The sequence below is a fragment of the Podarcis cretensis genome, assembly GCF_951804945.1.
Source record: "Podarcis cretensis genome assembly, chromosome: 11".
NCBI lineage: Eukaryota > Metazoa > Chordata > Lepidosauria > Squamata > Lacertidae > Podarcis > Podarcis cretensis.
The window spans coordinates 33,686,239-33,706,547 of record NC_137180.1 but is presented as its reverse complement, the minus strand read 5'-3'; the positions used below and the strand labels follow the sequence as shown (position 1 = coordinate 33,706,547).

At 39.5% G+C, this 20,309-nt stretch overlaps 1 protein-coding gene and 1 long non-coding RNA gene across 5 annotated transcripts in view; one reads left to right on the top strand and one right to left on the bottom strand.

Annotated features, from left to right (window-relative positions):
- Positions 1 to 20,309, bottom strand: part of HAPLN1 (hyaluronan and proteoglycan link protein 1) — a 64,488-nt gene that overhangs the window by 16,210 nt on the left and 27,969 nt on the right. For 3 of the 4 annotated variants that reach the window (XM_079995762.1, XM_079995765.1, XM_079995763.1), the window contains 2 exons: positions 11,581 to 11,706; positions 1,869 to 2,237 (listed from right to left, as the gene is read on the bottom strand). In XM_079995762.1, coding sequence (XP_079851888.1) covers positions 1,869 to 2,237; positions 11,581 to 11,680 — 469 coding nt within the window. In that variant the 5' untranslated portion in view covers positions 11,681 to 11,706. Of the gene's footprint in view, positions 1 to 1,868; positions 2,238 to 11,580; positions 11,707 to 12,251; positions 12,338 to 20,309 lie in introns of those variants that run through there. The other variant, XM_079995764.1, reaches the window with a different exon arrangement.
- LOC307226907 lies at positions 10,690 to 19,999 on the top strand. Its single transcript, XR_013843682.1, has 3 exons — positions 10,690 to 10,775; positions 10,985 to 11,163; positions 18,371 to 19,999. It is a non-coding gene; the product is annotated as an uncharacterized lncRNA (long non-coding RNA).

Genomic DNA, 20,309 nt, shown 5'->3' with positions numbered 1-20,309 from the left:
GCATCATCCAATAAGACCATTATCTAGGGACAAGTGTCTTATTGATTCACAGTTTCATCAGTGGTTACACTTGTTCCATCAGGCAACTGAAGACTGTGTGCAAGTGTCATGTAGGAAAGAAACTCAATTGTTCTAAAAGAAAGATAATGCTTTGCTGAATTGTTCTAAAGGGTCTCTTTTGCATTTTCAAGTGTAAATTTCCATAACCATGGCAAGAAGTTAAACATTCCTGTAGAATGTAAAGAGAAGAGAGGAAAGTATGATTGCCATATAATTGAATGAGGCCCTTTTTTCTAGATCAAACCAGCTATATATATATGCTTTTTATAAACCTATGATCATTTTTATCTCAAATACGGTGACTTCAGCTGCAAGCCTTAGGAGAAATGTGGTTTGATTGTCTCATTTAATATCCTACCTGGCTCTACCAGCAGGGCAGAAGGAATTTATGGGCTTTGGATTTTTCAATCTTTTAGAAATTGTAGGTAATGGGGAGGGTAAGGTTTAAGCATGCTCAAAAGCATGTCTAAATAATGCTGTGGTTTGGGGGCATGGCAGGGGACTAAGAGAGCTTTAAATTCTTAGAAGCCCACCAGCTTCCATCTCATTCCTTTTTGGGGCTTTTGCAACCTTAGTCTCTTTTGGAAGGGACACAAAGTAAAACACAGAGATAAATATGAATGGATACCAGAACAGGATTGAAAAAGTAATTTTTAAAAAGCATTATATAGAGAAGCCATTTGTGCACAATCATGTATTCTTCAGTGTCAGTTATGTGGCAACTTAAACGTGTTTATGGCTTGAACACACCTTGTTGCAGTTGGTGGACCAGATTCAAAGTGAGAGAAATAACTCACTTTCATGTAATTGCTGAGTTCACCACACAAATCAAAAGACACTCCCTTAAAAATGTACCAAGACCAAAACTTGATTTAATGTACCAAGACCAAAACTTGATTTCATCACAGATAAATCCAAAACTATTACTAACATGATTTCTAACTAACTTGTGTTGACAGAATGGAAAATGAAATGTGCCACAACATTAACATGTACAGAGAACTTGTAGCTGCTTAAATTCCTTGTGGGTTTTTTTTTTTTTTGTGTGTGTGTGTGTGTGTGTGTGTGTGTGTGTTTGTGTGTTTTCTGTTTCTTTAAAGACAACAGATAATTTCATGGCTAAATAAAACAAGTCACCTTAATTTCATGTCAACTTTTAGTGGATATTTATTTATTTATTCATTGGGAAGCAGATTCAAAGTTAATATTTTCTAAGAGAAAAAATAAAATAAAATAAGAATGGCAGACATGTTAGCCTGCAACCTGCAAGACAAGGAATGTTGTGGCACTTGCAAAATTACCTGGATTGTTGCAGCATGAATATTTGTACATAATGGCATACTTCAAATGCATCCCTACAAAATCTCTTGCTGCATTAGATCTAAGCCAGTTAATGAAAGTGACATAACCTTGCTTGACTAAGAACCAAACTGCATGTGATGTAGTTCATGATATCTCCCCTTGCAGATATTATTTCTGAAGTAGGTAGTTCAGGGCTCTTGATATACATTGGCACACTGGTGTGGAAGTAGGGGGATTTAGCAGCAGTTAAAGTTGTAAATTTTCTAAAGAGCTCTATGTATGTAAGCTGTGAAACAGTGTCTCCAAAAGGTGTGTCTGTCATCTTCATTGTATAGCTTTCACCATAAGCTGAAGACACACACACACACACACACACACATCTGATTTTGATATTGTATTTTATATTATGTTGTATTTTTAACCTGCCCTGGGACCTTAATGGTGAAGGGTAGATAAGAAAGATGACGATGACAACAACAACAACCAGCAATTCCAGGACTACTTGCCTTCTAAGTCCAGAGATACGACAGTTGTGTTATCTTCTAAACCTTCAATCACTTCACATTTGTATTTCCCATAATCCTCCAGCATTATATTTGTGATTACAAGGGAGGCATCATTTTCAGTGTTTTTCTTCAGGAAAACTCTTCCTTGGTAATTCCCATAGCTCTTTTTGTGATATCCCATTTCAACATAGACATCCACTTCCTTGAGGTAATCTGAGGTGAGTTTGGTCCACTTGACCCGAATTTTATGGGATCCCGAGTCAGATGATCCATGGTCACGATAAAATTTACATGGCAGTGTAACATTGCCACCCCGTTGTGAGAAGATTTTTGTTTGATCTGCTTCCACAAGGAGGCGAGGTCCATTTTCTGATCACATATTTGGAAGAAAAGAAACAACGATTAGTTTGGCATTCCATCCTACATTTTACAAATTTAAAAGGGGGCATTCCTGTGCATGGTTGTGGGGGTGGGGTGTAGGGTGGGCAGCCTATGATCTTTCCAAGAATTGTTAGACTTCAGTTCCCATGAGCCCCAGTCAGCAAGGTCATTGATCAGGGATGATGGCTGTTGTCATTCATTAATATCTGGAGAGCTACAGAGACCCACTCATGGTCTAGGAACATACATGGCAGCTGCACAATACTGGGGATAGCAGATTCCAGACTCAGCTATGTCATGAAGATAAACTGGAAACTAAATGTGTGTGCAGCCAGATGGTTCCAAATGACTAAAGCAGTGAGGCAAGTCACACAATGCACAGCAAGCCAAATACAAAAGTCCTTTAAAAACAAACAAACCACTATACTGTGCTTATATTATTTAGGCATTGATCTCCCTTTACATCTGAGTAAACTGAGGCACAGCAATGTGACTAGTGAATTCATGACACAAATGCTTAAGCATGATAACACATAGTAATAAAGAGAGCATCTCAGAGAACTTCTCATTTGTAGTCAAAGAAGTCCCATTCAGGGTTTCCTACTGAGAATTCCTCCCCCTCTCTGTACAAATGACAGTCCTTACCCATATTTTTCCTTCTATAACACACAGATTTTTTCTCCTAAAAAGGAAGGGGAAATGTCTGTGCGTGTTATTGAGCGAATGTGTGGTCCCTGGAGCCAAATGGCGCGAGGGGAAGCAAAAAAAATCAGGCAAAAATCAAATTGCGCGTCTCGGAGAAGGGAAACCTGAAAAGAGGAAGCGGCTGCTTTCCTGCATTCTGCCTCAGGGTCTTACTGCCCACCCATCTCTGTTTCCTTGCTGTGTTTGCTCAAACGGAACAAAGAGCAGGGAAAGCCCCTCCCCTCCAGGCAAGCAGAGGGGAAAGCAGAGTGTTGTCTCTGTGCTCCGCGCTGCTGAAAACATGCACGAGGGAGAGAGAGAGAGAGAGAGAGAGAGAGAGAGCTGGCTGGCTTGGGTGGGTAGGTGAGGGAAAACTTTTGCCTTCCTTTCCTCCCTCCCGTTATACCCCTCTCCTGCATTCTTAGCCAGCTGCTTCTCTGCACACCCCTCTCGTGCTCCTTGTGTGTTCTGTGTTTTTCCTTCCCTCCCCACTTAAAATGTGGTTAAAAAGCATGGATCCACATGGATCCTCAGGATCTTTGCATTGGGCCAGCCCAAATTCACCATCAGATCACATAGCATGTCCATGGCTACAGCCTGCCCCCAAAAAATCACGCACCCACTGTTGCCTGGGGCTGCAATGGTGCAAAAATGTGGTTAAAAAGCATGGATCCACATGGATCCTCAGGATCTTTGCATTGGGCCAGCCCAAATTCACCATCAGATCACATAGCATGTCCATGGCTACAGCCTGCCCCCCAAAAATCACGCACCCACTGTTGCCTGGGGCTGCAATGGTGCAAAAATGTGGTTAAAAAGCATGGATCCACATGGATCCTCAGGATCTTTGCATTGGGTCAGCCCAAATTCACCATCAGATCACATAGCATGTCCATGGCTAAAGCCTGCCCCCCAAAAATCACGCACCCACTGTTGCCTGGGGCTGCAATGGTGCAAAAACGTGGTTACAAAGCATGGATCCACAGGGATTCTCAGGATTTTTGCATTGGGTCACCCCAAATTCACCATCAGATCACATGTCTGTGGCCACAGCATGAAGCACAAAAATGATACATCCACTGTTTCATTCAGAATGTTTTTTCCCTTGTTTTCCTCCTCTAAAAACGATGTGTGTGTTATGGTCAGGTGCGTGTTATAGAGCGAAAAATACGGTAACCTTTAATTAAGGGGCAATTACAAATGTAGATAAAAAGGCCTATCCAAAACAATTTGTCTTTTCCAAGTGGTCTGCATTAGCAGTAGATCACCATCGATGGTGCTGTATTAGGCTCAAGGACATGGACTTTTAAATCAACTTTTTGTACATAGCATGCAAAGGCACAGAACTCTTATGCTTTGTTCAATTGCTTGCTTATATTTAGAGCTTAATGTAAAACAATATAGTCCTATGAGAAATACTGACTATCACTCTAACCTTGCATAAAATTAAATTTTTGATGGTATAAAGTAAAGTGCATTTATATAGAGTGCGTTTATATGAAGCTTGCTTTTTCATCCAAATTTAATGGCTCCAATTCATTGGCAAAGTTTTGGGTGGCTAAGCAAGGAAGATGTCCTCCACCACTGAGTTTGGAAGGAGAAAGACCACTGTGTGCCTACAGCACTTCCCCTGACATAAGCAGTAGCAGGACAGCAATGTGTCATTTCCATACATAGTTATCATATTATATTTACATAGTAAGTCTTCCACTGCCATGCATCTTGCAATCCTGATTTTTTTTTATATATGAACATAATTTCATTGCTTGACGCAGGACTAAAAGTGGTTTTGTGGGTAAGGGTCATAGCTCAGTGGCAGAATATCTGCTCTAGGAGGCTTAGTTTGATCAGAATCGAGTATATACTTCCAGAGTTAATGCTAAATACATTACCTCTGATAAATGAGCCACTGTAGCTGCTACAGGACCATGAAAATTTGTGTCCTGGGCTTTTTAGAGTGGTTGCCAGATGTGTGCTTTTTTCCAGCTCTCCTACCCCACTACTTGGTTTTCATTATTTGGATTGATTTTAGTAATGAAGAATAGACTAGAAATATTTTAAACAAACAAACAAAAATAAGTAAATGGGATCCTCTTTAACGAGGGTCCTGGTTGTGCACGGGCCCCTGAGACAACCACCACCAGGTTGAAGGTGCTGGGCATGGCCCAGGCCTTGTCGCTATGGTCCCACAATCACACCAGGCCATTTGAGCCAATCAGTGCAGGTGGCGTGATTGGTAAGGGCCTATAAAAGCGGCAGCGCAACATGGCTGAGGCACGGTTTGGCGGTTAGGCATTGGCTTAACGAAGTGTGTGGGAGGGGAGGTGCGGCCATCACCTGCCCCTCCATGAATAAGGGTAAAGGAATCTGGGGGGTCCTGGATCTCCTCCGAAGTCCGCTTGAGGGGCTAGGGCCATGCCAGGACCACAGGAACCCCGGGGTGAGCTTCGGTTGATATTCATCGATGTTGCTCCCTCATTTGGTGCTTACCCTTTCAGACTACCAGCCAGTTACAGTCTGTTGCCAATGCCTAAGCCAATACCACTTACTTTGCTGTAATCAATAAAGTTGTGGCCTAAATTTTGCCCATTAACTTAAACCAAAATTGTGCGTCAGTGTGAAGTTATTTTCAGGGAAAGTGCTTGGGGGCCTCGGGGCACAACTATTTTGAAACACATCTGAAACAGACCCAATCAACAGATCTTTCTTCTGTTTCAAACTTCATGTATTGACAATTACTAGTATAGGATTTATTTATGCCTTATAACAGATTTCAAACTTTTGGTGACTGGCATGTCAACATGTTCAGAAGAGTTGGGCAATAGTTCTTTGCAAAAACCTTGGTAGTTTGTGAATCATGTTTCTGCCTTGGGGATAACAGTGGTATACCCAAAGCTGAAAATGACACAGCCCAGCTGGTAGAGTAACTCTCCTCCAGTACCCTTTTGATCCCTGTTCTCTTACATATTTTGAAAACAAAACAAAAACCCTGGCTGCAGATACAACTGTCTCTTAGCATTACATATACTGGGGAAGACAAGCCAGTGAATCATCACACATCCTCATGCTGTAAAAGAAATGGTGATCTCACTGCAGCCAGAAAATGGTTGAAAAGGAAGTGTTTTTGTTAAGGAGGAAAAAGCACACACATGTGGCTCTCACATGTACCACTGAGAAACTGACTCCTGAAAAAAGTTTCTTAATTTAGGAGAGGGATGGGAAACATGTGGCGTTCCACATATTGTTTGACTACAGTTCGCATCAGCCCTAGCCAGCACGGGCAATGGTAAGGGATAATGGGCTTTATAGTCCAAACATCTGGAGAACAACAAGTTCCACATTCCCGATTTAGGACCTGGAGTGGGGAGGCATCACTTAAATAGTGTTCCATATTCAGTTACAGAGAGGCTAGAAATCTGCACACCAGATTAGCAAGGAAACAATAAAACAGCAGGAAAAGTATATTTGATGGGAATAAGTTATGAAAGCAACATGATATATGTCTGGGAATTAGACTACAAAGCATTCCGACTGGTTTCTAAAAGATGGGCAATTCCACAGTTCTTCATTCCTTGTACCCATGCATGCCCATGGATGACAGTGGGGATTTTTTTTTGGGGGGGGGGGAGAGAAGCAGAAGTCACATATATTTATCTACTACTATACTTACAAAACAATTTGGGTTAATGAAATTTTTAGCATCAGAGGAAAAGACTGTGCTACAAGAAACATGACAAATTAAAAGCTCCAGGGATTGCTGCTTTGCATAAAAAAAAATTCAACCCATATTTATGTTCGACGTATATAAAAGAGACAAGCTGATATGAAAACTGTCACGCTTTGAGATTAAGATATAAAGTTTCCCAAACACTTCTAGATTGTTGGTGGAAAAATGATATGGGGCAAAAACTTTTAATAGTCTATACATGAAATGAATCTATATTTTTTATATAAACACTATGCTAGGTAATTGTAGTTTTCATTACAGTCCACATATTCTTAAGATAAAGGAACCTTCCATATCCCTGAGACATCTAGACCTGCTGCATTTGGGAATAATCCTGTAGGGGGAAACAGAACGTTTCAGAAACTCTTGAGAGGGCATGTCTGACACAAGTTATGCACAATCCCATGCATGTCTACCCTAATGGTAAGTCCCACTGTTTATGAGGGTTTTACTCTCATGTAGATCTAAACCTTAAACTAGTTTAATGATAATTCCCTTTTACCATGGATTCCTAGAATTATTTGGGTGAAGTCATGAAAATTAAGCTTTTATAAAACTTACACATAAGTTTATAACATGCTTATGCTTTTTATCACTATTGTTTGACATATATAGACCAGTGCAGCCAAAGTACTTGGATTTTTGTTTATTATTTATTTTGGCTTCAGAAAGACAGCACCAGCATAAATCAGTAATTTTGATTGAATTCATTTGTGTACCAAGCTCAAAGATGTATAACCATGTTAGCTATTTAATCAATGTTTATTTTCAACTGTCCTGCATATTGTGACTGTTATATTGAGCTCAGTTGGATCCTGAAATAATACTTATTCATCTGCAACAAAAACTTGCATTACTGAGAGGCAAATATTATCATAATATTTAAAGATGACTGGAAGTTGTTTTTTTAGTTCTTGAACATGAACCGTTTTGGGTTCAATTGATTTTTGTGTGGCTAAAGTAATTACATTTGTTCAAATAAGTACATTAGTTAACATGGTTGCTGTTTGGGCTAAAGTATCCAGGCATCACATTTTTGCATGAATGTACAATGCACTTTCTACCAAAAATTAGTCAACACCATCAATTATATTTTTATCTCACAATTCCACCAACATTTCAAGGTGGCATGCATGATTCAACCTTTCCCCTCTTCTCATCCCCACAACAAGTAGGTTATGCTGATAGTGGCTATCTGAGGATTTGAACCTGGGTCTTTCAGGTTAGAGGGACTTTAACCACAGGTAAACAAAACTAAAGGTGAACATGCATCAGGCTGGCGCACACTGCTGATATTGTGACTGCTTTGCTCCTCCTCCACTCCTGCTGCACAGTCAGCTAAGCCATAGTCTGGTTTAGTATTACATCCAAACCTGGGCTTGTGGTTTGTTTTCCTCAGACCATGAAAACTAAACCAAGAATAAACCTTGGATACTTCTCATGGTTTGTTTGAGGAAAGACACCACAAACCTGAGTTCAGATATAACTCTAAGTCAGGCTATGGCTAAGTTCCCAGAAGCATAGTAGGAGCAGAGAAGCACCTAAAAATTCAGCAGTGTGCACCAGTACTTTCATTTAACTATAGCTTAAAATGATGTGCAAACCAGGCTAGGATTGTGAACAACTGATGCTGTCTGATAAAAAGCTGAACTTTCCTTAATATATAAAAAGTGTCCTGAAAATTGGGTCTAATGAAGTAAAATTGCATGATTCACCTTTCCACACCCAATCTTCTCATTTGCTTGCAGAAGCTATTTTAATTTTTAATTTTAAAAAGACTGTGAGTTACTTGGGATCACAAATGAAACATGAAATAAAACAGAATAAATTGATCTTAAGTGGCATACCCAATGACCCAGATGTATTTTCCCCATCTTAAATGAAGTTTATTCCCAGGTAAGTGTACCTGGTTCTCAAAGTCATTAAGGAGCATTTCTAGAGTCATTTTAATCTAGGCTGGAAATGGTTCCCCATAATGTTGACTCTAGGTGAAGGGGAGCTGAGGAGAGGTGGGTGCCAAAGAGGGGCAGATGAGTGCAGGGCAGGCAGAATTCTTAGCTTGCCACTGAAGCCTAAACCCAGTTAGTTGTTAGATGTGCCCTGGCTCAAAAGATGAGCTCAACATTTCTCTGGGGTTCTTCAAGTAGAGGACATCCTGTGTAGGACAAGTAAAGAGAGTGTGCTCATTGAAATGGATCACACAGTCCATTCACAGGTATTTCAAGTCTGGTGAGTGTGTGACACTCTATCACGTGTCTTGGTAAAGGCACACACTGGCAGGTTGTGTCTCTCCTGGAAAGTGCTAGTGCCTCCCTTGGGAGGCCAGCTTCGCGGCTTTTAATTTTGTGGGGGTTTCTTTTGCCATGTTTCTGAACTGAGAATCTTTTGGTATCAGATGCCCAGTCAGAAAAATCATTTTATATTCATTTGGCTTCTTCAGTCTGCTTAGTTTATTTCTGTCTATGCTGCTATTCCTAAGCATATCAGACTTCCCTCCCCACTCTCCACATTATTGTTGTAAGGATTAATGCCAGATGGGGCCTCTGATACACAGTCTCTCATTAGCTGGAGATCTAGATGTCAGATGGAACAGACCAAGTTCAAATTAAACTGATCCTATCCGTAAATACAAATATAGATGGAAGAGGAAAGAAAGACATTGTATCCTTTAACTGTTTAACACATCCACAGTTTAGCAACTGCAAACTGTGTAAAATGGCAGACTGTTGTTGTTTTAAAAATCTATCCCACCCATTTCTCCAAATGAACATTAACTAGGGGCTGCCATTGCTGCTCACTTTGCTTTGCTTTCCAACCCCATCTAACCTCAACCCCTACCCAAAAAACCCATCTCCTTACTCGTTGCCAAAGCCATCCTGTCCCCTCACTCCTTACCAAAGTCGTCTCCAACCCTTACAACTTGCCAACCTACATTCCCCTTAAAGCTTGCCAAAGTCCTCCCCCCCTTCCCCTTAGACGAGGGATGGAGAAACTTTTCTCATGGAAGGACCAGATCTTTATACCCTCTGTGCTAGGGGACTGGCAGCCAAACTGTCAATCACCTGATGCCACCATGATGCCATAGCCCTCTGTAGCAGGGGTGTTTGCAAAGCCCTTTCACACACATACTACTTTACTTTCCAGCTGTGAAAGTTTGAAGAAGATGGATGGTGGTGGGAATGTCTGTTGGGATTGCTATATTAGCATTGGTTTCTGCAGCTGTTGGCATCCTGTTGACTTTGCAAGGTGAGAACTGGGTCATGACTATTTTATCTGGTCCTACCCATGCATAGTAGCCATGTGACATGCCTGGACCATAGGATTGTTCTGTCCATCCTTGGTATTAAATACTCACTGGCACTTGAATCTTGTTTTCTTAAAAACTTAGTGAGAACTAAAGTTTTATGAACACGCTGAAAGTTCTGCATTTGAACCTGTGCACTGTCACTGGGAATACTACCAAATAAATTCCAACTCCTTGTAGGTTTGCTTCAAAAGCAGCTCTTTAGTGCTTTATTACTAACCAAGGGTTCAGCAGTAGTTTGCTGCTTGAAAGGGACGTTATAAAGAGGCAACAAGGTTTCCTGATAGAATTAAAATAGACGTGCTGTTACTTGCAAAGCTTTTTATTACATCCCTCTTCCCTAATTCCTTCAGAGAAGGTCATGGTTTAAGTTCATAGTGAGGACATGCTCTGAGGTATAAGTAACACATCTACACTAACAAATTAAAAGCAACATATTTAAAAATATGTTATACATCAAGTGGTTAGAAAGTTTCCTTTGCTCAAGAGGCACGTGCTGATATCAAGTTATGGTCCAAAAAGAAATATTATCAACTAGACAACACCTGCAAAGGAAAGAGCTAAATTCTTCAGAATGAACCAGTTAATACACACTAAAAAGGCCATTGCTATTGTATTTTGATTTACACCTTCTTTTAACCACTCATCTTGCACTCCTTTCCAGTGTCACTTTCCATTACCACACCAATCTGGTGCAATTTCTTTTTTGACCTTGAAGATAGTGTCTGGTGCCTGGAGACTCTCAGCCCCTGAAATCTTCACTGAGAGAACTGCAAATGCTAAACCCTTCTTGGTGTCAAAATGTAGTGTGGTGCGTGTTTATAAAAAGTGCAAACACTGTGGGGATTTTTTGGTTGTTGTTTTTTAAGTAGCATGGAACCTCCAAACTTTAAATGGCACCCATGGGCTGCATTATTTAAGTTGTCAAAATTGGATGTATACAAATGAAAGAAGCTATAGATGTATTTTATTCTGCCTGTCATTTTTACATAAATAAATGTTTTGGCTTGCTTCATACAGGATGACCCTCAACTGCTAAAACTGGAGCTGAAAAACAGCTGCATTGCACTGCAGCCTCAAAGCTTCATACAGCCAGCTGAAAGCTTTAGAATTCAAATGGATATACACGATTATGCAGAGGGACAACATACCACTGTATATGAGTGAAAGCTATGGAAAAAAAGCATCTATTTGTTGAGGTAAGTCACTTTTTATACTGCTTGAGTTTTCAACTGATGCCTCATTTTTCAATACAGTGTCTTAATAACCAGTCATTTACCTGTGAAAGGGAAGTCTTTGCTTATATGATGTGTTTTAGATCATATTTTTTCTGCAGTAAGGCCAATACTCTTCTGGCTAAACTAATTGCTTGCTTGCTTCTTTCAATATGCATGCACTCTTATTTTAACAAATACTGTTTCTGTCTCAGAAATAGTCATTAGATTGCACACTGGAAAAAATGCATTTCAGATTTAAAAGCAGGTTTCATTGCTCAGGGTACAATAATGCAGCACAGCAGCAAGCTATCTAATCTTTTTCTTTTTTAAAAAAAGATGCAAGTCATAAAATTTCAGCATAACATCACAAGTGCAGCTTAAATTCCTTTTTTAACTTACCGTGGATGTGAATAATTCTGTCATGCTCCAGTGTGAAGTTGGCAGCATGATGATCAGCCCAGCAGAAAGAAATCAACACCAGGAAAAGTAGACTCTTCATCTTTTATAGCTCAGGAATCTTCTTTACTGTAAGAGTACCACATACAAAGAAGCTGGTGAAATTTGGAAAGGTTAACAGTGATGCAATGCACAACTTGTTACAGCCCATCATTTTCTCATTGCTCTATGAAAATTTAACCCACTGTGCTTGAAAAGTTAGCAGTGAGTGACTTTTCAAGCAGCATTTTAAAGTTAATCCTCTTATTAGAGAGTCAGCTGCAGAGACTATTAACTGATGCTTAATTGAGATATGCTTGCAGTTGAATAACTTTGTCCATTAAAAGTATAATAAGAACTGAAATAACGCAATCATCTTCTCCAGATGCTAAAATAAGCAATGGTTGTGATTCTTAAATGCATAGTGGACCTTGGTTTGTTGAATTTATTCTATTTATTTTCTTTAAACAATCATGTTCTATATCTCTCCGATAAAGTATGTATTACACACACACACACACACACACACACACACACACACACACACACTAGCATAGGGTGTAATGTCTTCGTCAAACCTAAGGAGCATAGAGGCTGACCAATAAAGGCATACTTTATTTCAGGTACACACTTACCATTTTAGAGGCTACAGTGAAATGTTGAAAACCATGCACAAAGTAGGTTAGAGTTGCATGTGCTGCCACTGCAGTTGCCCTGATTGATTTTTCATTCATTTCTATCAAGAATGCTGACGCACTAAATTGTGTGCCAGGTAGGGTCTCTGCAGTCAGCAGAGCTGCTGAGCGCTGCAGGGGAAATCTCTGCCAGCCTCGGAGTAGTAATTAGGCAAATGAAGACCCGAAATAGATAAGAGGACACAAAATGCAAGGGCTCTGATGCAGAAGGTTCAGCCTGTCATCTTCTCTAGAGGCATCATTTTCATAACTAGGCATTCACGGTCCTTTTCAAATGTGCTTGGAAATAATTTGTTGTGGCCAGAATAGATTCAGATAAAAAAAGAACAAGGCCAATACAATCTGCATTAAAACTTAGGGAGTATCTGCACTTAGGGTGCAGAGCAAAACTACAGATCAAAGCCTCGTTAAATTTGGAGGCAAAGAAGCTCCGTCAGAATCTTATTCTAGTCCAGATTTTACAAACTATGTCTGCATTCGCTCCCAGCTGTTTTGCAGGCTAACATGAGCTGCTGATCTTGCAAATACAGCAAAGGCTGTTTGCAGTCGAATGCCATGGCCTGTACACTGCAATGGCATCCCGAGCCAATCTATGATGTTGTACTGCTGCAGGAGCGTAAGGCAGCATTGCTGCACTGGCAGTAATCACTATAACTCACAGCAGCTGGGCACAGAGCAAAAATTACAGAGGGAAGTCTTGAGGCAATGTGAATTCCATTTCAACCTCTGGGGAACTGGCTGCATCAGTAGAAGCCTGTCTACTTAATATATTTGGTACTAGGAAAGCTTAGAAAGCTGCAGCTGGCAGCCAATAGATTGCAATGCTTTTGCCCACTTTGCTAAGTGCCCTGATCCAATGGCATGTGTATAGAGTAGTTGGGATAATGTATGTGTAGTCCTGGACAGAAAATTGATCATAGCGCTGATCAACATTCCACAAAGAGGAGGGAACAGTTTATTTGAGCTGTAGGGCCTAAGATTCCATCAATGCCTATATATATATATATATATATATATATATATATATATATGGTGCACGAAAGCTCGCAGGGGCCAGGTTGGTGACCTTTGTGTATTCCTGACATCCGTGGAGGGGCTTATCTGAATTGGAGTGCTCAAGTATGCTCTGTGATTAAGAGAGATGTGCTTAGCCAGAGAGAGACAGAGCAATGTATGTAGGGTCTGTGTGCATGTGTCATCTGTCAGAGGGAGAGATGCAATTGGGCAGAGAAAGACGGAGAAATGTACAGGTGGGTGATATATCAATATATCATCCAAAACTGCTTTGAAGTCCATATCGTGATAACAGTTTCACAATTTTCGACTTGGCAATATATCGTGATGTGTCTGTGTGCATGGGCTACACAAAAATCACAATGTGGAAAAACCATGAAGCCAGCTGATGCTTCTCTTGATTCCTGCAGCCCATGTTAACTCTGACAGCTCAGCTTACCCCTGCCTCATGCAAGGGGCAGCAAATCACAAGAGTAGGTGCTGGCAAAAAAATCACGATACAGGGAAAGCCATGAAGGGAGCCAAAGCCACTACACAGCTCTATCATTATTTCAGGCATTGTAATATATTGGTATATTGCAATGTTAAGCTGGTGATATATCACAATGTTGAAAACCAGCTATTGCTTGGCCCTAGTAGTCTGTAAGGGGTAGGGGTGGGGAAGGAAGGCATATCTTTGAGGTCTATGAGAGAAGGAGCGATGTTTGTGTGCAGTGTGTGCAAGAGACAGTATGGTGTGCTCATCTTGTACACTCTTCCCTGGTCCTGGGGGATGTTCCCTTTTGTCATTAGTCAATAACAGCATCATTCTCTCTGTGTGCAATTACACATTGTGTATTTAATTGCTGCGACTTGCCCAAAGATCACATGTAATGAAGGGCTGGATATGAATAAAACAAACAAAATCCTCATGCAATAAATACCTCAAATTTCTCCTCCATCCACTTCTTTTAGGACAATTCCAACAGTCTTGTGACTGTTAGAAGAACAGAAGTAGTTCTCTCAAGGATGTATGAATCAACACTAGTTTATTTTAGATGCTGCAGGTCGTATTTATTTATCACATTCTCAACTGACTGGCAGCCTAAGGAATTGCAACAGAATTGAGAAAACATTTGGGATGGCCTATTCCAAAGGACCCCTTGATTTGAATACAAGAGGTCTGACTCACTATCCCATGTAGGAAAAGATTTACAATTTTATAAATTGGCTTCAATTGGTTTTGCTTTGCCAAGAGACACAATGTTTGAAAGACATCTCATTTTCCATTACAGCCACTGATTTTTATGCCAATGATGGCTACAGAGGGTCTAAAACACAGTGAGGGCTTCAAGGACTTAATGGGGCATGCCAAACTAGATAAGATTTGTGACACTATATGTTTACCAGGGGTACATTCCTGCTTGAATTGATAATGGGCAAGGGCTGTTAAGAGACGTAGAAAACCTTCCCTTTATTACTGCACAGTATTCTGTTTTGCGTTACAATCACTGTGCTCTCAGAAATCTATGGAAAGTCTGTAGAATGCCTCAAGTGCCCTCGTTTTTCCAAACAACTTCTGCACATGAGGAACTTCTTTCGCCTCATAAAAACAAGTTGCACAAACTGATGTAGATTATACAAGCAGGCTACTTCATGCAAGTTGTCATAGACAAACGCATGATTTGGCTGGGTGCACAACAACTTCCACATCTGCATGAGTACATGCACAGTTCAAGAAAAATTGTATCTGCAAGCAAATGCACAGAAACTGTTTTGTAAAGTTCCAGGTACAGGCTCAAGGAAAACTGTTTTGCTTTCTAATTATGTAAGTCAAATTAAATGTTCCTTGCCTCTGTATGTTGTTTTGATTTACTGTGGGAAAGAATCATCACACTGTTACTTAGATGATGGTAGACACAATATTTTATATACAATGCTAATGGATTTTGAGGTTTGTTTTTTTAAAAAAAAATCAAAGATAAGTAGGATGAATTACATCCCTCTGATGAATTCTTTTAGTCTTTATTCAGACTAAACAAGACATTGAAACCCGGATTACTTTTTAGGTTGCATTTCCAGAATGTTAGAAATAGACAATTAAAATAGGTAGATAGGGCACTGGGTTTCAATATTTTTTAACTGATGGTGATAGATTTTCTTTTTGTGTTTTGTACATTGCCCTAAGGTCCTTTGGAGGAAGAGCAATTCATAAATATTATAAATAAATAAAATATAACATTGGGTGGCTTTAACAAGCAAAAAAAGAAAATAGGAGTTGGCCCAAAGAATAGGAAAATAAAAAGAAGAGGCAAGAACACCTTAAACTGGTGTTCTTAAAATTGGAAGTTGATTATGGGGTGTAATACGCCAATTACACCCATATTCAGTTTACACTCTCACACTTTTTTTCCAGTGGAAAGTTCTCTAGCATAGTTCTTCATATGCTTTTTCAAATGATGTTTTATCAGATCAGTGTTGCCATTGGAACAAGGCAATGCAAAATTAATGTTACCCCTGAAAATACTAGAAGTCAAAATGCATTGGCCATATTATATACCAGGTCAACAATTTTTTTGAGCACCAGTTTGAGATCTTTCCTCTACCTTTGGTTTGACCTTGACCAAATCACTTGGCATCTCTATTTTAATTTCCCATGGGTGGTATTCAACAAGCGTTACTCAGAATACACCCACAGAAATTAATGAATATTACTGAATTAGGTTTATTAATTTCAGTAGGTCTACACTGAGTAAAACTTAGTTGAATGAAACGGAAGAATAATTGAAGGCCATAGTTTGTAGCCAGCATACAAGAGGAGTTTCCATTGATAACATATTTACTATTTAACCATTAATTATCGAGTGGCAGTCTTACATTGCACTTACTCAGTTAGTCAATATATCATTAGAGTTGTATCAGCTTTTAATTTTTACAGAATTAAGGATGGATTTCTTTTTATAAAAAACTTATTGTAAATTTTCTGCACATCCAATTCATAAATCACAGCATGGAAAGTAAATGGAGGAAAGCCAGTTTTTCTTGTGAGGACAGTAGCAATTTATATCGACAGCTTTGATTTTCATTTGATGGCCTTATAATCCACATCATGACTGCTCTGGGATTTTCCTCATTCAGTTACTGAATGTTACTAGGCGATACGATGCCGCCTAGTCAATTCACCACTTGTGTGGTGGAAGTAATAACCAAAAGAAGTTCAGCCTGTTGATATAATGCAGAGGTCGGCAACCTTATCCGAGGATGGGCCAGTCGATGCTCTGTCCATCAGAGGATGAGCTGGAGTGTGTGCATGTGCTCTTCTGGGTTTGTGGAGTGTGCGTGCACACACGCCATTTCCGGCGCACATCGGGTTGGAGGAGCATACATGTGCATGTGCACGGGCGCCATCAACCTGGAAGTTGGTCCCTGCACTGCGCCGCACTGTGCCATGCCAGTAAGAGTGGGGGGAGGGGGTGGCAGGGGTCGCCATGGGCTAGTTAGACAAGCCTTGTGGGCTGCTACCAGCCCATGGGCCTTAGGCTGCAGACCCCTGATAGAATGTAATGCTGGTGCCGATATTTTCAGGTCTACACAGTGACATTTTGCAATCAAAAAATAATGGCTGTGTATATTTGAAAATGCTTTGTGTGAATCTTGGTAAACAGCTCTACAACACTCTCACAAGCTTTAGTCAGATGCTCAAGCAGTTATGGATAATGTGATCATTCAGGAGCAAGATATGTGGGAGAATCATTTGCATCCATTAGCTCAGTGTTTGCATCCAAACTGATTCCTCTTGGAGTCATTCATGAACACAAACTGTTCTATTAGACTTCACTCTTAATTTTACAATGGAAGCTAGGAGGAGAAACAGGAACACTTGTTTTTATTTGATAATTTGTGTAGCAGTGATTCAGTAACTCTAATAAACCACAGACAAATTTTGAAATAATTCCTTTATGAAAGATAAAAATGTTAGCACAGATACAGGGTTCTTTTTGGTGGAAGATCTGTTGCTTCAGTAGCATTGCTTCTCTGTCCTAAAACAAACATGAGACTCTCTAATAACCAGGGTATAATGTACTGTAATCCCTCCTAATTCAACTTTTCTACTTACCCTGCCTCTTTCTAAAAGTGAAAGGGCACACAAGTTTTTCTGACATACTTTAATAGTGCATTGTGTGTGGTTGTTTATTTACTCGCTGTCCACAGTCCCACTGTATTCAATGGTGTTTATTCCTAGATAGCTTTCAAGCCTAAAATTCCTGCCTAGATATTTAATCTAGTTGAGAGCTGTTAGTTTGCTTTCTTGAGGTCAGGTGACATTTTGTTCCTACAGGAGCACCTAATTCTACTAAACATCAGTGCAGTATTTTAACATGAAATACAACTTCCTCTAGGAAATATTTATTTTTCAAAAATAGTAGGATTCAGCACTTTTGAAAAGGATGACAGGATTTTTGTAGGGAAAGGATTTTTGCTCAAGATTTTAAGAGTGTTTCAAAAATTGCTTCTTATATAGAAATACAAATCCCACCCACAATACAGTACAGTGAATCACAGTAGAAATAATATTTATGAAATATTCTGAGATTTATGCCCAGTTAATGGTTCCCATAATTAAGTGATTCTAGCAAAGTGGAAAATTGTTACATTGGTTCACTCAACTACAGAGCAGAGCCCTTACTCATGCTACTATTCCTGCATTGTGTGGCATTGAACTAGATGATCATCACCCTTCCAACTCTACCATTCTATTATTCTACTCTGAAATGTTAAGTACTACAGAGTATAATTCTTATGTTTTTATTATTATACTTTGCCACCTATCCTTTTAGAAGGCATATTTATATTTTGGAATGTGATATTCACAAGATCATAACAGTATGTTATATCATTGTCCCTATGTCTTTTGAAGTACTTCTGTTATGCACCCTTATAATATTGCTGGAATATTGTAAGTTCATAAGAGGTAAATAGTCTTCACACCAAAGAAGACTAATGAATTGATATTTTAGTTTATTTTAGGCAAGACTAAAACTATCATCATAATTCTTGTTCTGCAGACAAAGAAGACCAGCAGTCTTACTATTCAAGGAAGAATTCAAGATATTTTTTAAAACCACAATACACAATCCATTTTAATAAGGTATTAATCAATTGCATGGAGGGTAATCTTTGTGACTGGATCTCATCTCTTTTGTGTGAAGTTGGAGGAGGAGGAAAAGAAAAGGGTCTACTGCATCTCTGTCATCACTCCCATTGCCTCAAAATCCCTCCAGGTTCCCTTTACAAATCTAAGACTGCATACATGGGGAAGGAAGTATGTGGGGAGACAGTCAACCCACCTGAGAAGACCACAGAGATTTCACAGGAGAGGCAATACAGCCTGAAGCTATGGACTTTTTCTGCCGTTGTCTTTTGTGTGGTGCAAGCTCCAAAGGAAGAAGTAGTAGAAAACCATAATGTGGCTTCGCTGGAGTTGCCTGACCAGGAACAGGAAGAAAGCCACAAGGAGATTTGGTGCTAATTGTGGAGAAAGTGCACTGCATGCTTTATATCCAGGAAGTCATCATAGAGAAATCAATGTCATTGATTCTAATGCTGAAGCCAAAGGTAGGAACAAGGAAAATGCCTGCAATAACCTAAAGATTCCTGAGATGCTGTTGGAAATGATGCTCTCAGTAGGTTTTTCCATCTAATGCAAGAGCCAAACAATGTTGTTAAGGATGTGAAAAACTATTTATTGAACAAGTATTGTTCTTGAAGAATAGTTGATCCCAACTCAGTTATTGCCAGTAAAGAATTTTCTTAGCCATCAGGACCAGCTAACTCAACAAAGACACCTCTACATCAAATTGAATTAAATGAACCAGATACTTTAATATTCTTTTCAAGGTTCTGTTTTGCTCTTGACTGGCTGGCCAAGTGAGCAAAGATACTTTATTTAAAAATATAAGAAAAACTCATTGCAATGAGAGAAGCTGTGTAAGTTAACCCAAGATATTGAGATGCAATTGAATACTCTTCACAGACACTGGAGAAGATAGTGTTGATAATAAAGCCTTGGCTATATGCACAGCACAGAGACAGAAAAGTGTAACAGATTCAGCAATCTTGGCTTTGTTCATTCGTAAGTTCCACTTGTAAACCTAAAAGGATTCTATAAAAACCTATGACATTTATGGATTATCAGTCAAATGCCCCTGATAAAATATTGCTAGCCAAGCAGCAAAAATCAGCATGATTACTCAACAAAGCTTAGAAACCCCCAAAATCCTGGACATTTCAGTAGCTTTTGTCTAACTGCTCATCAGTTGTTTTGAAAGACGCAGAAGAGAGTCTATCCTTCAAAAGATGCTTCAAACATTAGAAACACAAGCTAAACATAAACATCTATATTCAAATTCAATTAAAAAGTGGCAGTGAAAACAAATGAAATTCTGCCTTGAAACCTATGTTGATTCTGCATGTTACCTTTATGCCACCCTGATCTGCTGTATTGGGCTCAGTTAGAATACTTTTTTGTTATGGTTATGAAGCTTCCATAGTGGACTGATACTTACTCCATTAGCTAACAGAAGAAAATCACTCCTATCTCTGCTGCTCTCTAAAAAAGGTAAGCAAACACTTATAGGTGGCATTGGTCCTTAGGCAATCTGCTTTGGCTCATCTTGCCCTGTACTATTTGTATAGGTGAACATAGTTGTCAGCTCTGACAATAGTGATATAGATTAGGCCTAACAACATCCTGTCAGCCTGAATTCATGAACATCTCACAGCCACTCTAACTGCCTCTCTATCATCTTCAAGATTATTCTGGATGCAAGCCTTCAAAGTCCAGTTATTACTTGCACAGAGTCTTGGATGCCTGAAACTTTGATAAAATATCTTATAAATCTCTACCCAATGTCTTCCTCCTACAGAAACTGGATCCAACAAAGAAGTATTCGTAACAAAGATTTTGCTATGTCTGGCCAAACTCCAGAAGAACGATACAACGAA